The 14,594-nt window shown below is 37.5% G+C and overlaps 3 protein-coding genes across 4 annotated transcripts; 2 read left to right on the top strand and 1 right to left on the bottom strand.

Moving 5' to 3' along the window:
- Positions 1-324: 324 nt before the first annotated feature.
- On the top strand, positions 325-3,556 carry LOC18049241 (pyruvate dehydrogenase E1 component subunit alpha-3, chloroplastic). Its single transcript, XM_006444667.2, has 3 exons — positions 325-997; positions 1,489-2,269; positions 3,045-3,556. Exons 1-3 carry the CDS (start codon positions 752-754, stop codon positions 3,320-3,322), a joined length of 1,305 nt encoding a protein of 434 aa, XP_006444730.1. The 5' UTR covers positions 325-751; the 3' UTR covers positions 3,323-3,556.
- Positions 3,557-4,049: 493 nt separating this feature from the next.
- LOC18049240 (conserved oligomeric Golgi complex subunit 4) lies at positions 4,050-13,655 on the bottom strand. The gene is given in 4 exon segments (XM_006444665.2): positions 4,050-4,875; positions 5,737-7,312; positions 11,554-11,609; positions 12,222-13,655. Coding segments are annotated over 4 exon segments (3,648 nt in total). The 5' UTR covers positions 13,608-13,655; the 3' UTR covers positions 4,050-4,245.
- Positions 9,025-10,940, top strand: LOC18049239 (28 kDa ribonucleoprotein, chloroplastic). Of its 2 annotated transcripts, XR_002906382.1 has the most exons (5): positions 9,025-9,467; positions 9,640-9,741; positions 9,820-10,125; positions 10,215-10,482; positions 10,643-10,940. XR_002906382.1 is itself a non-coding variant. In XM_006444663.2 (4 exons), the coding sequence occupies exons 1-4, from the start codon at positions 9,078-9,080 to the stop codon at positions 10,269-10,271; spliced, it is 855 nt and encodes a 284-aa protein (XP_006444726.1). In that variant the 5' UTR covers positions 9,025-9,077; the 3' UTR covers positions 10,272-10,940. The 2 variants fall into 2 exon arrangements, 1 of the variants encoding a protein (XP_006444726.1); XM_006444663.2 differs by having other exon boundaries at positions 10,215-10,940.
- Positions 13,656-14,594: the final 939 nt, after the last annotated feature.

The raw sequence follows: 14,594 nt of genomic DNA, 5'->3' as shown, positions 1-14,594 counted from the left end.
TTTAAAGATTGATCGGTGGTAACTCATCCACAATCATTTCATTATTTGAAATAAAAAATTATAAATGATTTTTTTTTTTAATTTAATATCGACGGCTGACCTGAAATGGGTTCAAACCAGTTGGTGTAATTTATAATTGGAAACTGTTTTTTTTTTTTTTAAGAAAAACCTTATTTGTATTGCAGAAGTAGGTCAATCCCATCTCATCGACGGCCACGTAGGATTTTCTTTGGCTATACACGTGGTTCCTGAAAATTTAATTTTTTTTTGGAAAAAAAGAAGAATAAATGCAGAGAAGGGCACCGAATGCAGTTTGCGACGGTCCAAAACAAAAGGCGAGATGGACATTCACGGGAGGGCGTGCACATGCAGAAGCCCACATCACAAATTCTCAAATCTCTAAATAATAATTGATTTAAACCTTTTAAAACTGACTGACATTACGAAGAAGAAAAGAAACACATATGATATAGCTTTAGCTTTGGCTTACATTTTTGTTGTGATTAGTTGTGTGTTTTGTTGTTGAGAGTTGGGTGGCTTCCCCTGTCTTTTCAGCCATAATAATATCGATCGAAAATCAAACCAAACAAGTAGGCGATTACTCCCAAATATCAAGGCCCCTCCTCTCTCCCCGTTCCTCGTTCCCTCCGCCTCGTTCTTTCCCTCTTATATTTTATTTATACTCTCGTCTCCCTCTCCCATTTACCTCTCACTTTCTCGGCTCCCAAACACTCTCCTTGCGGATTTCAAAATGGCCACGGCTTACTCTTCCGCAAAGTTCGTTCAACCATTGTCTCTGAATTCGACAATCAATGGCAGATCTCGTGATAATTCCTTGTTTGATCCTCTCAAAACCGGTACTTCTTTCCTTGGATCCACTCGCAAACTCCGTGTTAATTCTGTTCACTCGAATCAGGGCAATGTTCGCCGTCGACTTCCCGTCGTTGCTGTCTCTGAGGTTGTTAAGGAGAAGAAGGTCAAGTCAATTTCCAATCTGGTAACGCAGTCTATTTTTTTCACATTACTACTCCCATGTTCTTCTGCAAATTTACCGATTGCCTCAATCTTTTTGTTAGTTACAATTTACGACAACTTTTAAATTTTTTCCCTTTTTCCGGAAACATTTCTTTCTTTCTTTCTTTTTTTTTTAAAGTGAATTTTAAGCCTGATGCTAGCTACGTAGTTGATTCAATTGAAACTAATTTATGTATTCTGGAGCCGAATTTGGGTAATTTTTAAGCTTGCAATGTCGACTCTTGTTTCGTCTTTTATCATATTTTACTGCAAGCAGATGCGTCGTGCTTCATTTGTTAGATTACATGTTGTTGTTGAATTCACTCTTAACCTTCTAAATATAATTGAAATAAATATTGATTTGCATCCGAATTTATGGGAAAGTGTTTGCTTGCTTGGAAAAATTTACTCTGAAAGTTGAATGGAAAAAATAGAGACTTAAGATTACTGCTTTCATTTCTTCCGAGTGTTCAGCTGATCACCAAGCAAGAAGGCTTAGAGCTATATGAAGATATGATCCTTGGCAGATCTTTTGAGGACATGTGCGCCCAGATGTACTACAGAGGTAAAATGTTCGGTTTTGTTCACCTCTACAATGGTCAAGAAGCTGTGTCAACTGGATTTATTAAGCTCTTGAAGAAAGAAGATTCTGTGGTGAGCACATACCGTGATCACGTGCATGCCCTGAGTAAAGGGGTCCCTGCTCGTGCTGTGATGAGTGAGCTCTTTGGCAAGGCCACTGGTTGCTGCAGGGGCCAAGGTGGATCTATGCACATGTTCTCAAAGGAGCACAATCTGCTTGGTGGTTTTGCATTTATTGGGGAGGGAATTCCAGTTGCTACTGGTGCAGCATTCACCAGCAAGTATAGGAGGGAGGTGTTGAAGGAGGCTGACTGTGATCATGTGACATTGGCATTTTTTGGTGATGGAACTTGTAACAATGGCCAGTTCTTTGAGTGCTTGAACATGGCTGCATTGTGGAAGTTGCCCATTGTGTTTGTTGTGGAGAACAACTTGTGGGCTATTGGTATGTCACATCTAAGGGCTACTTCAGATCCTCAGATTTATAAAAAGGGACCAGCATTTGGGATGCCAGGTTTTCACGTTGATGGGATGGATGTTTTGAAGGTGAGGGAAGTGGCTAAAGAGGCAATTGAAAGAGCTAGGAGAGGTGAAGGACCAACATTGGTGGAATGTGAGACGTACAGGTTTAGAGGACACTCATTGGCTGACCCTGATGAGCTTCGTGACCCAGGTGAGCATTTGGTTTTAGTTTTATTCATCTTCTGCCATTCCCGATCGTGGATAAATTAGTTGATTTTCTCTTTTCTTTCCCCAAACACCCCCCCCCCCCCCAACAAAAAAAAAAAAAACACAAGGAGGGGTTGCGACGAACCCCTTCTTGTGCATTTTTACTGATTTACTGATGCTCATACTTATGGTTCTATTTCGACCTTCAGTTAGTCTGTGGTTGCGACGAACCCCTATATTTTCATTTGTATAGTTTTTATTGAAAATGTACTATTCTCTTGACTTAATTGTTTAATTCTGGTTTATGGACATGCATGGCTTAGAACATCTGCTAGTGCATGCATTGAAGTGCTGGTCTATGTTTGTTTGGTTTTAAAATTTGCTCGTTTTTTATATGCTTAAATTATGTCAATCAGCAGCTTGCTTTAAAGAACCGGTTACAATTTTGAAGGAGTAGGTAGGGTCCTGAGGATGCATGTGCTGTTGCTTTTTATGTTTACTGATTCTAGAAATAATTTCTTTAAAGATGTAAATATGTTTTGGATTTTACTACTTTTTAATTAATAAGCCAATGTTGCCATGTTGGTCTGAGATCAAGTAGGAATATCATGTTCCAGCTTTCTTCCTATTTCCCTGTAACATTTATTGTGTGTTGTGATATGACAATCTAACGTCTGCTTTATCTGGTATTTTGACCATCATGTTCATATGCTGATTTCTCAAGTTTGTTTTACTATTCTCACAGTTCTTGCTCTTAATTATTCTGTTCTTGTTGGCAGCGGAGAAGGCTCGTTATGCTGCTAGAGATCCAATTACTGCTTTGAAGAAATACTTGATCGAGAGCAGTCTAGCTAGTGAAGCAGAGCTCAAGGCTATAGAAAAAAGGATAGATGAAGTGGTTGAGGATGCTGTTGAGTTTGCAGATGAGAGTGCTCCTCCACCTCGCAGCCAGCTACTTGAGAATGTTTTTGCAGATCCAAAAGGTTTTGGTATTGGGCCTGATGGGCGTTACAGATGTGAAGATCCCAAATTTACGGAAGGCACCGCTCATGTCTGAGTCTAACCTTTCTAGGCTAGACATTTTTTCTATCTACTTGTACTGGCAATTAGTTCCATGGATCCCTATTTACACTTGCCGCCAGTAATGTAGGGCCTTTAAGCAAGCAGCATCTCCTACCTCTTCTGTAGTTTGCCTATTTAAAGTTTTTCTTTTAGCTTATCCTCAATTATTATTGTTTATTGTACTGTTATTTCAAACATCAAACCCGAAGGGCTTGTGGGTTTTACTGTATTCCTTTGTTCCTGCTAGTTTTGTAAATGGATGATGTCTTAAATTTTCCAATTTTAGGGATTTCATAAATTTTGATTTGCTAGAATGTTACTGCAGTCCTGTAGAAACTCACGACATGAACATTTTTAAGGGATTGATCACCTGGGTTACCACATCTTGTGAAAACAATCAACGTACCCCTCCTCTTTTCTTGTGAGTGTGTCGTCATTGGTTATCATTGAGACTTCATGTTTTTGTTCACCATGCCAAGAAGTTCATCAATACATTTATGTGAAAGAAAATATGATTCTTCGAAACATGAAAAACAGTAAATGAAAGCTACCGTATGGTTTAATAGAAAAAATACTGAGACTTCAAAAGAACAAGATTACCTGCAATAATAGTGATAACATATATAAAACCCGTACATTGAAAGACCACCAGTGATTGCACAACCCATGCATACTTTACAGTGTTGGGGTTCATAAACAGGAAAATAGAAACAACCTTGAGGTAATGTAATGTCGCTGACAAAAACCATATATTCGTAGTTGAATGTGAAACAGAGAAAACTGTCCAATGTGAAAAAGCAAAAACCATGTCAAAGAATGATAAGTAAACAATATAGGTCTGCACAGACTTGCCTCTTATCACTAGCAGGGCACAAAAGTATGAAAATTCAAAAATGGGAAATTTAGTTAAAAATTGGATTAAAGCTTCAGAAGGGCTATTGCTTCAGGTTTAAAATCAACCCTTAGACCTAGAACTCGTCTAACCTCAGCTGGGGTTAGTCTCCAGGTCATAGGTCCTGAGTTCTCACCCCAGAAATCTAGAATCTCAGAGACTTTTTCTAAGTTAAGTATTGTTGCCATTTGAGTAAGCCGAGCAAACTTGTCTCTGACAGTCCTCTGAGTCATGCTAGAGAAATGGCTTACCAAAGCCCTTGTATCTCTGTCGAGCTGCAGGCCACCAAGCTGACTGAACTTTTTCTGCATCATGATCACTTCAAGCCTCTTTACTATAAAATCAATGATCAAATGAACAAATGAGTCATAATTGTTGGCGGTCATCAGTGGTTGCAGCCATGCTGCATTTGTCTCAACAGCATGGAGAAGCCTCTGAACCCATGGGTCATTAACCTCATTATCAGCATATTCGGCCTCTGATAGCTCATAGCTGATGGTTGCAACACTATCTAAAACCGGACGAATTCGTGGTGTCACAGTGGCCACAAGTTGTTCCATGCCCATATTCAGAATTTGCTTGAACATTTTGCTCAAATCGCCCAACTCAGATAAACAAGATTTAACCTTCTCCCTATCAGCTGGTGTAGGGAATACCTGCAGAAAATCATCTGTTATCAGAATACTCAATCATTGAAATGATCAGACCAAAAAGAAGATGAAAGGAGACATAAATAGTCAAATTATTAGAAGCTGATCAATTGTCCGATCACATAGACAGACATCAGGGAAAGGAGCTAGAATGGGCATGCATAGAATAAAAAGTGCAAACTACAGGGTTTGATCACTTAACTGACGAACTTTTACAATTGCATATATCATATTCCCTTCAAAACAAGTATTTATTGAGCCATTACAACACTACTTCCATATCAATTCACGGATACAGGAAACTATTCAAATTCCAATATAATGCATGTCTCATGGTTTAAGCAACATATGAAGAAAAATAGCACTGAACTTCATGCTTTGGGCCAACACTAGGCCATACAGAAAAACTTTACTGGAAAAATGATCTCAAGTCTGCCTGAAATTTTAAAACAGATGCTCACCCAGCCCATCCAAATCTACGCCCCAAGTTTTTTTATGAAGGAAAAAAAATGTATCCATGTTAGACTTCCCTCTGTTAATAGCCATAGATTCCTTATGAAGTGCATGAAGTTGGGTGCATCCAAAGAAATGCGAGAAATTCATAATGTGACTCCAAATTCTTTTTCCACCCATTTTCATTATTGTGTGTTACATTTTTTTTTTATAATTGCCTAAGCAACAAGTCATAAAAAGTCATATGATTGTAGAGTTGCAAGGATTCTGGACTTTAGAAGCATACGATAGACATTATCTAACTTCTAGTGCAAGAAGTAACTAAATGGAAGTTAACATGCAAACCATAAACCACAGGCTGTTTCTTCTACTGCTAAACATAAACACAAGATTAACTCCAAGTACACCACTAACCTCTGCACATTGCTCTTCGATCTCGTGTTTTAGCTTCAGGACATACTCGCTACTCACATCCATATTATTCAAAGCAGTCGCAATCTCTGTCCCGGTTTTCTGCACACCAACACCACCCAAGAACAACTTAGCCCCAAGGTTCGGTTCTCTAGTTTTTTGTTGCAAAGCCTCCTGGTATTCATTGCTCAACAAACTAGATGCACTGCTCAAGACAGCAATCACAGAGCTGATATTTGAAGTAGATATAGCCCTCCGCAGACAACTCTGCAAAACATAAAAGACATCGTCCACCATAGACGTGGTAAGGCTATCAGGTACATACTCATCTATCCTAATAGCCTTTCTAACATTCTCCACCATAAAGAAACCCTCTAAAATCACATAAAACCCAGTAATTTCCTGAACAACCTTGCTGAAACTTCCACTCCTAAAAGCCTTAGTAGCTCGTGGCACCAACGCTGGATCTACAGAACTCAAACTCTTAATTTTAGACACCATAAATTCAGTATAATCCTCACCCAATTGCATCAATGACAAAATTTCTTCCAAATATAATTCAACCTCTCTTGGATCGGGCCCCTCACTCACACCCACATTAAGCAAATTCTTATTTTGAGCGTTAATCTCAGCCGATAACTTACCCAACTTTCTATACTCCATATATTTCTTCAAAATCAAGCACCCCCTGGAATCACACTCCTCTTGTAACTCGCATATGGCATAAACAATCCCATCCTCACCACATAAACCCCTCAAAATTTCATCATTTTCCTCAATAGCTAACACAATATCCTTAAATAAATTAGTCAAACACCCGACAAAATTAACTTGATTCTGATCTTGACTTTGCTCCATCAACTCAACCAAATTATCATATTCCATTCTCCATCTCATTCCTATAACTTTCTTCAAATACCCTACATACACTTGCAATCCCTCTTCTTCTATTCCTAACGGAGAATAAAGTTTAATAAATCTCAAAATCGTACCGTGATCTCTCTGATCCACCGCCGCTAGGACCCGTTTCTTAACTATTCCTTCAAGTTGCTTCTTCGCCGTCAGCAACTGCTCTCTCTGATCAGATCCCGAGTCTTTATACTTATTATCAATTTCCACAAACCTCTGAACAAACTTAGCTGCCGCTTCGAAATTCTCCTCGTCTAGGGCCGTTTTAACGCCATCTAAACAGTTGTTCCTATCCACAATAGCGTCGATGCGGAGGAGCGTGTCGTTGACGCGCGACTGAGCGAGGTCGAGCTCCCGGACTTTGCGGCTGACCTGATCGGCGAGGTCGCTGGTGGAGCGGACATTGGAGAGCATGTGATCAGAATCAGCCTTGACTATGTCGAGTACCTCGGCGGATTTCTGGAGTTGGAGGAGGTGCTTGTCGAGGTCGGTGCGTTGCGAGAGGAGGCTGTCGAGGTCCACGTCCAGTGCGCGCTGGTACGCGATGCACTCGTGGAGTAGCCGCGTCATAGCTCCCACGTCTGTTAGAGTGCGCACGTACGCCAGTGCATCGGCTGTCCCGAACTTCACCGCCGACGACTCGTCGTTTTGAAGGTCTTCAGAAGATCCCCTTGAAGCCGGCGACATTTCTCGAGATATCATGTTTAATTCAGATCTGACATTGCAAATTAGCTCTCACAACCAACCAAGAAGGTTTGTGATACTGATGGACTCTGGGGGGTCGCAAGGGAGCAACTGCAGCAAAAAGAAACAAACGATAGGATGGTGCGGGGATCCCAAATTTGATACGGTTACTAGTCAATGGTTAGTTAGGGACACATTTGACATAAGTCGAAAAGCTATATCCATTCTTTACAATTTTCCTGATATTAGGAACTTTTGTGTTATTTATTGGCGCAACATCATTTGAATTTGAACCCTTAACGTTTCAAAAATTGTAATAGCCCAACCCATTACTCACTAAAATTGAAAACCTAATGGCAAAAATTTTAAATTAACAATCACCAGCAAATTTTAAGTGCATTTAACACACTGTATTTTATTATATTACATTAATTATGTTGCCTTACCCTTTAGAGCATATTGTATTATTTTGTATTAAATTGTAATACAATATTATACTTAGTGTAATATGAATTTTATTATATAAAATAATAATTTTATTTTAATTTATATTAATTAATAATTAAGATTTTTATATTTTATTATTATTTATATTCAACTAAAAATTTTAATTTTTATAATCAAATAAATAATTTTCACTACCGACCATCATTCTTTTGTGTCATTTAAATTATATGTTTGTACCATTAGAATCTTTTTTCCGTAGGGCTATGCAATAATACAACTTTTATCAGCAATGACATTTTCATTAATATTAGATTTACAATAAAGTTTCAATTTTTAAATTTCTTCCCATAAATTTACAGCATATGAATTTTTTTTAAAAAAAAATTGTGCTGTTTCATGACAATAAAGATTCTCATGATACCAAATTTTACTGTAAAACATAATTTTATTGGCGGTTGCGGGCAGCTGAAAATAGCATATTTGAGTTTTTAATTTTATATTTTATTTTTATTTTTTATTATTTTAATTATACTAGAAAACTAATATGATCAATAACGTATTACACAAACTTGACCGCCTCAAATTTATTTAATGCGATTTTGTTCACATTATAGTGTATTATAATATATTATAATATGAACAAAAATATTTAGTAAAAATGAAACTGCATTACATTAACTAATATAATTTTATGTAGGCAATGACGACCTTAGAGCTGCTCCAAAGTATAGTACAAATTACAGTCACACACACAAAGTGATAAATAATAAAAAAATACGTTATAACTTTAATTGTGTGATTATAAAGACGTGTTCTACCTTAGAGCAGTTCTAATATAACTGGACCGTTCCATATAATATGGTGTGCCAAATGTACTCTAACAGTAACAACAAACCACATACGGTATGAACAATAATTTTTACATGATTTTATAACTCTTAAATTTCGTAATCTTTTTCCAAATTGTTCATTTCTATGCAGCAAAAAACGTTTTGATTAAGAATTTACAAACGAAGTGAGAGTTAAATAATTAATTAATTAAGTGAGATGTTGCTGGGGATTTCATAGCTGCTGCAATCAAACTTTCCAAGTCTCATGGAAACATTTCTTATGCTGAAGCCGAAGATGTGAAGTGGGGTTTAAGGATGTGGTGGATTTTGACCGAGTTACCTTTTTCTATGTACCAAATTGGAATTTAGGTATAAATCCATTTTCATTCGGACCATGGTACTTGACCCGTTGATTAAAAATTGGTAACATATCCACTTGAAAGCCGTGGAACTTTGGAACGCTCATTCTTCTCAATGGCTGCCGCTACGGGCTTCTTAACAACTTCTTCCTCTCTGTTCACAAAAATTACTCCTCCAGCTACACCAAAACGATTCGGTTTTACCTCTCTGCCAACTTTAATTAATTTCCAGTACCCAAAGCTCTCATCTTGCTGGTCCCGCTCTCACCCAGCTGGGTTTCGCTCAGTTCTTGCGGTGGTAGATGAGGAAGCGGTAGTAGTTGAAGATGAGATTAACGGCAAGGATAATGTTGGTGGAAACGAAGTGGACGACGACAGTTCAGTCGAAGAGCCAAGGAGCCGCGCAAGGCCCTGTGAGTTATACGTGTGTAACTTGCCCAGGAGCTTTGACATTTCAGAGCTTCTTGAGATGTTCAAGCCTTTTGGAACCGTTCTTTCCGTTGAGGTACCATTATTCATACCAAATTTTTCCTTCAACAAACGTTAATTCAATTAGAGATCAATACTTTTATTATAAGCAACTTTGCTTACTTAATAGTTTAACTGAATACTTGCGGATTTTTCTTTTTCAAATAATATCACTAGATTTTGGCTCATGTTTGGTGCTTAAATTGTAGGTTTCGAGGAATCCCGAAACAGGCATAAGTCGTGGATGCGGTTACCTGACAATGGGTTCGATCAATTCAGCAAAAAATGCAATTATTGCATTGGACGGATCTGTTAGTAACTTGCAATCCCTTATTATTTAATTCAGTCTTCCCTTAGTACTTTGTCTAAACTTATGCGCTGTTTTGAAGGATGTGGGTGGACGTGAAATGCGGGTGAGATTTTCAATTGATATGAATTCGCGGACTAGGAATGCTGAGGCATTGATTTCACCACCAAAGAAGATTTTTGTCTATGAAAGCCCTCATAAATTATATGTTGGCAATCTTTCCTGGGCTGTAAAACCTGAGGATTTGAGAAATCATTTTGGCCGGTTTGGGACTGTGGTCAGTGCTAGAGTGTTGCACGATCGTAAAGGACAAACCACCCGAGTTTTTGGGTTTATTTCCTTCTCTTCTGACGCAGAACGTGATGCTGCACTTTCTTTAAATGGAACAGTTGAGTCCCATACTGTTGCCTTCCAACCACTCTTTCCTTTTAACTATGTCTTGTTTGTTTCTTTTACTTATTCAAAACCCTCTTGCAGGACTTTCGGGGTCGGACAATAATTGTTAGAGAAGGTGTTGACAGAACTGAGTCTTGATTGCAGTTTTGATCGGTTCATGTTTGTAGTGAAGAAACTTCTTTTAGTAACAAGAAATTGCTTAGCTTGGAGTATCCTCCTTGGCTGAAAGGTGGTGCAGGATAGCGGGTACGAATGCCCACCAGAATTCAAGATCTTGTGTCTGGGAAGTCCCTGAGGCTTTTTCATATGTAAACATTATGTTAAAAATACTGAGGTGCAGGTGTTGCAGGTAGTGGTTGATTTTGGTTTACTAGTTTGATTTAAGTGTCTGTGATTTTAAGTGTTGCTGTATTCCTCATCGTGAAGCTTGATTTCAGTTTGCCATTTCCGTGTTCATAATCAATGACAATTTTGGTGGCATGAGCCATAAACTTTGAATTTGAATGCAGAGATGGGTGGCCAAAGTTGTCTCTTTTATGCTTTTGAAGAGAAAGAGAGATCAAATAATGAAAGCATTGGCAGCTATCATTCTTCTAAAGCCTGAAGTGTAGGTATTATTTCTCCCATCTGGTGCCATTTTCAAATTTATGATGACAATGATATATTCCGCATTCAAGGACGATTTATCTGAGCTTTCTTAGATAAGGGCTACATGTACCTATGACCTGCATGTCTATTTTCATCTTAGCACTTTTTAACTAAAAAGAATGTATTTTATGGATAGATAAGTCACACTTACAGAATCAATTTGGCAATGTTGTTATATGTACTTAAGCTCGGGCTTTTAAAAATGTAACTCTTAAGTCATTTCTCGGGGCTGGCTTATCATTGCAAGTTCGATGCTATGTTCTTGGAGTTGCAGAATCAGTAAACACCAAGTTGATGCATGCATGAGTTGATTAAGGATTCTGTAATCTCAATGTAGCCTACTTTCCGTAGGCACACAATATATTGCAGTGCCGGAAAATTAGTTCATAGGGGCAATGCGATAATAAAATAAAAAATTTAACAAAAAATTATATTACTTATATCCTATTGGGGGCAGTTATGTAACTAACTGTGTTTGTCTATATATATACACGCACAAATTTAAAGTAAAAAATAAATGTTCATCGGGATCAATTGCCTACCCTCATCTGCCTCTGTGTTTACCATCATAGTTAAGGAATGTAAAAATGTCATCAAGTTTGTTGACTTTTAGCAAGTGAAAATATTGCTGGTTTTTTATCCGATAAAATTTTAGCAACTACAATCTCTACGAACTATTGATACTAATATTCAAGCTCCAAGGGCCTCTTCCTACTGAACTTTGATCAGATGTCATTGCTACATTCTGAAGATCCCATACCTGGTGTGGTACTTTTCCTTGTGAAGTTTCATAGATTTGACAATTGTGGTGCGCCGTAGCTACTGAAGGTCCTAGCCATCAGTCATCTGAAATAGGTAAATTGATAACCAGTGAATGTTGGTTTCCTACTTTCTTCAACGTGGATACGGGCCGTAGATCGAAGATCCTTTCATCTTTATGATAAGAGGATCAAAAAGAGCTTCTATTTCACTGCTTTCAAGTGACATTTTCGTGGCTTGTAACCCAAACGTGGCGGTAATTATCATGTGCGCCACCACGAACATATGAACAATCAATCTTAGGAAGCCCATGTACGAATGGAGTATCATCCTAAACAGTAAACACAATTTCTGAAGGTAATCCTAAAACGGTGGAAAAAAATAGTTATATCTCTAAGCCAAAGATAAACAAAAAAATGGACGGCAATTGGGACCTGCAGGCATTCGAATTGCTCAAGCCACAACAAAGAACAAACATGTCGATATATATTTGTTAAAAAATTTCAATTACTCACAAAATTGAGCAACATGAGATGGTTGTTATATACAGAAGACGGAAGACAAAATGATAAGTTTGACAAAATAGTGGAATAAGAATCTGAAGCTGCCTCAGGTGGTAAAGTAAAAGTGAGTCGGCTATACATCAAACATGTTTTAAGTTCTCCTTGGTCTAGATCTTGTCTTCCCAATCAAGTAATCCTCTAAACCAATTCCAGCCTCCACTATCCTTGTGTCACCCTTTATTTCCACCTTCACAATCTCGTTCAATACTTCCCCTAATTTCTCCATCTCCTCACCTGCACAAATCTGCGGAACAATCATCACCCAAGTATCCTCATGCGGGGCTTCCCCAGCCTTAAGCAATTCCTCTAGCACTCCACAAGCCTCATCAACCTTACCAACGTTGCAAAACCCCTTGATCAAAGCATGAGAAACCGAAAAATGTGGGGAAAAACCCTTTGATATCATCAACTGCATGTATTTCTTAGCCACATCAAACATCCCTTGATCACATAACCCACCAACCAAGGTTCTATAAGACACCAAATTTGGCAAGCACCCATTTGATGGCATATCTTCAAGAACCTTACAAGCATCGATGGCACGCCCTTCTCTACAGAACCCCAACACGACTGTATTATAATGAACAATATCAGGATTGCACCCTTTAACTTTCATTCTACAAAGAAGCTTGTAAGCCTCCCGGAGCTTCTTCTTCCTACACAAACTATTCAACAAAGTAGTATAACTCAAGGTATCTGGTACAAATCCTTTATTCAACATATCCTCCAACAAATCAACTGCTCTATTCACCTGACTCTTCCTACACAAACCCTGCATCAAAATCCGATACGACTCGACATCAGGCATAACACCTCTCTCAAACATTTTGTTAAACAACGTGTAGGCGATACTTATATCCCCGTTAAAACAAAACGCACGCATCATGATGTTGTAGGATTTAGTATTGGGCAAAACACCGTGTTTATGAGCACTCTTGAATAAATCAAAAGCGGGCCGGAGATAGTTCCGGTGAGTGACAAGGAGTTCAAGAATGCGATTTAACTGCTTGGGTAAAGGCTTACAGTTGAACTCAAGCATTGAGCGAAATGTTTTGAGAGCTCTATCAGGCAAATTGGATTCTGCGTATATTTTTATTAAGTAAGTGAAAAGACTGGGGGTGACAGGGTAGTGTTCGGACTTGAGGGTAATGAGAATATCATCAATGAGAGAGAAGTATTTAGCGCGGCCGAGTTTGAGGATGAGAATGAGATACGTAGAATTGGAGTGGCGGAAATTGGGTTGGCGAGAGGCGTAATCGAAGATTTCTTTGGCTAAGAGAGGGTCTGATTGGGAGGCTATCAGTTTTTGGACTCGACATGGAGACCCGATTGGAGATTTGGAATTTGAAATGGAAGATTCTTGTTGTTGCTCTGGTGAGGATGGTGATTCTTGGGAAGATGAGGAGTAGCAGAAGATGAGTGATGGAGTTTTTGGCGGGAAGGTGACTGCTCCAGTTACCGTTGTGACGATTTTGGATGAACGAAGAAATGCTCGTTGGTACATTTTTTTTTGCGATTCTCAGGTGTAGCCGGCCAAGGCTCAACAACAGCAAATTGGCAGCAGAATTGCAACTTGGTTTGGTGGCCCCAGTTGGCTCAGGCTCAGCATACGGAGCTCCGAATACGAATTGGGCTCGGATATTGTCGCAAACATTATAATTGGAGTTGGACTATCAGTTTAGTAAAACTCCAACTATATATTACAATTCTATTCAACGATAAATATAAAAGAACTAATTTTATTTATATTTTCTCTTTTTTTAAATTTATTTTATTTGTACAATATAAAAAAATTTTCTTTATTAAAAAAAATTCAAATTTAAAAAGTAGTTTTTTATTCCTAAATAAAATTCTTGTAATTAAACATAGTAAATACAACATAATAGGAAAACAAATTAAATAAAATTTATACCGTTACAAATATTTTTTGAAGAATTCTCAAACTAATTGATGTGTCCAAAGTTTATAAGTATAATAAAATTGTGCTACACCTGTAAAATTATACCGAACATGGTTTAAATTTTTTTTTTTAAAGTCAATTAGGCTATCTCAGCTTTTTAACAACATAAAATTCAAGTTCTCTTACTCAAAATTTAATTAAAAAGACTATTCTTTAAAAAAATGTGAGGATTAATATATCTCTCCAAATATATGTAAACATAGATATACCTTTAGATGTCAAAATATAATTCATTTTAACGAATTGTAAATTTTTTATATTATTCTCAATAAACCTTTATGATATGCTATAGTATAAATTCATCAAGCTCCTAAGATCGGAATTTTAGGAAGATGGCGACAGCGACAACAACAACAATAATTTATTTTAGATTTTCAAAGTAAAACTTTAACACTTCTCAAGTGTATATAACCTTTTTTGAGGAAAATATAATTACACTTGAGGTTTGTTTGTTTGTTTTTTTACTTAATAACTTAATTTACTTAATTTCAATTAGTTAAATCATTAATTTTGTTTATTTTTTTAACTTAA

Source organism: Citrus clementina, unplaced genomic scaffold, assembly GCF_000493195.1.
Source record: "Citrus clementina cultivar Clemenules unplaced genomic scaffold, Citrus_clementina_v1.0 scaffold_3, whole genome shotgun sequence".
Classification (NCBI taxonomy): Eukaryota; Viridiplantae; Streptophyta; class Magnoliopsida; order Sapindales; family Rutaceae; genus Citrus; species Citrus x clementina.
Note: the sequence above shows the minus strand (reverse complement) of the source record. Positions and strands in the feature narration are given on the sequence as shown.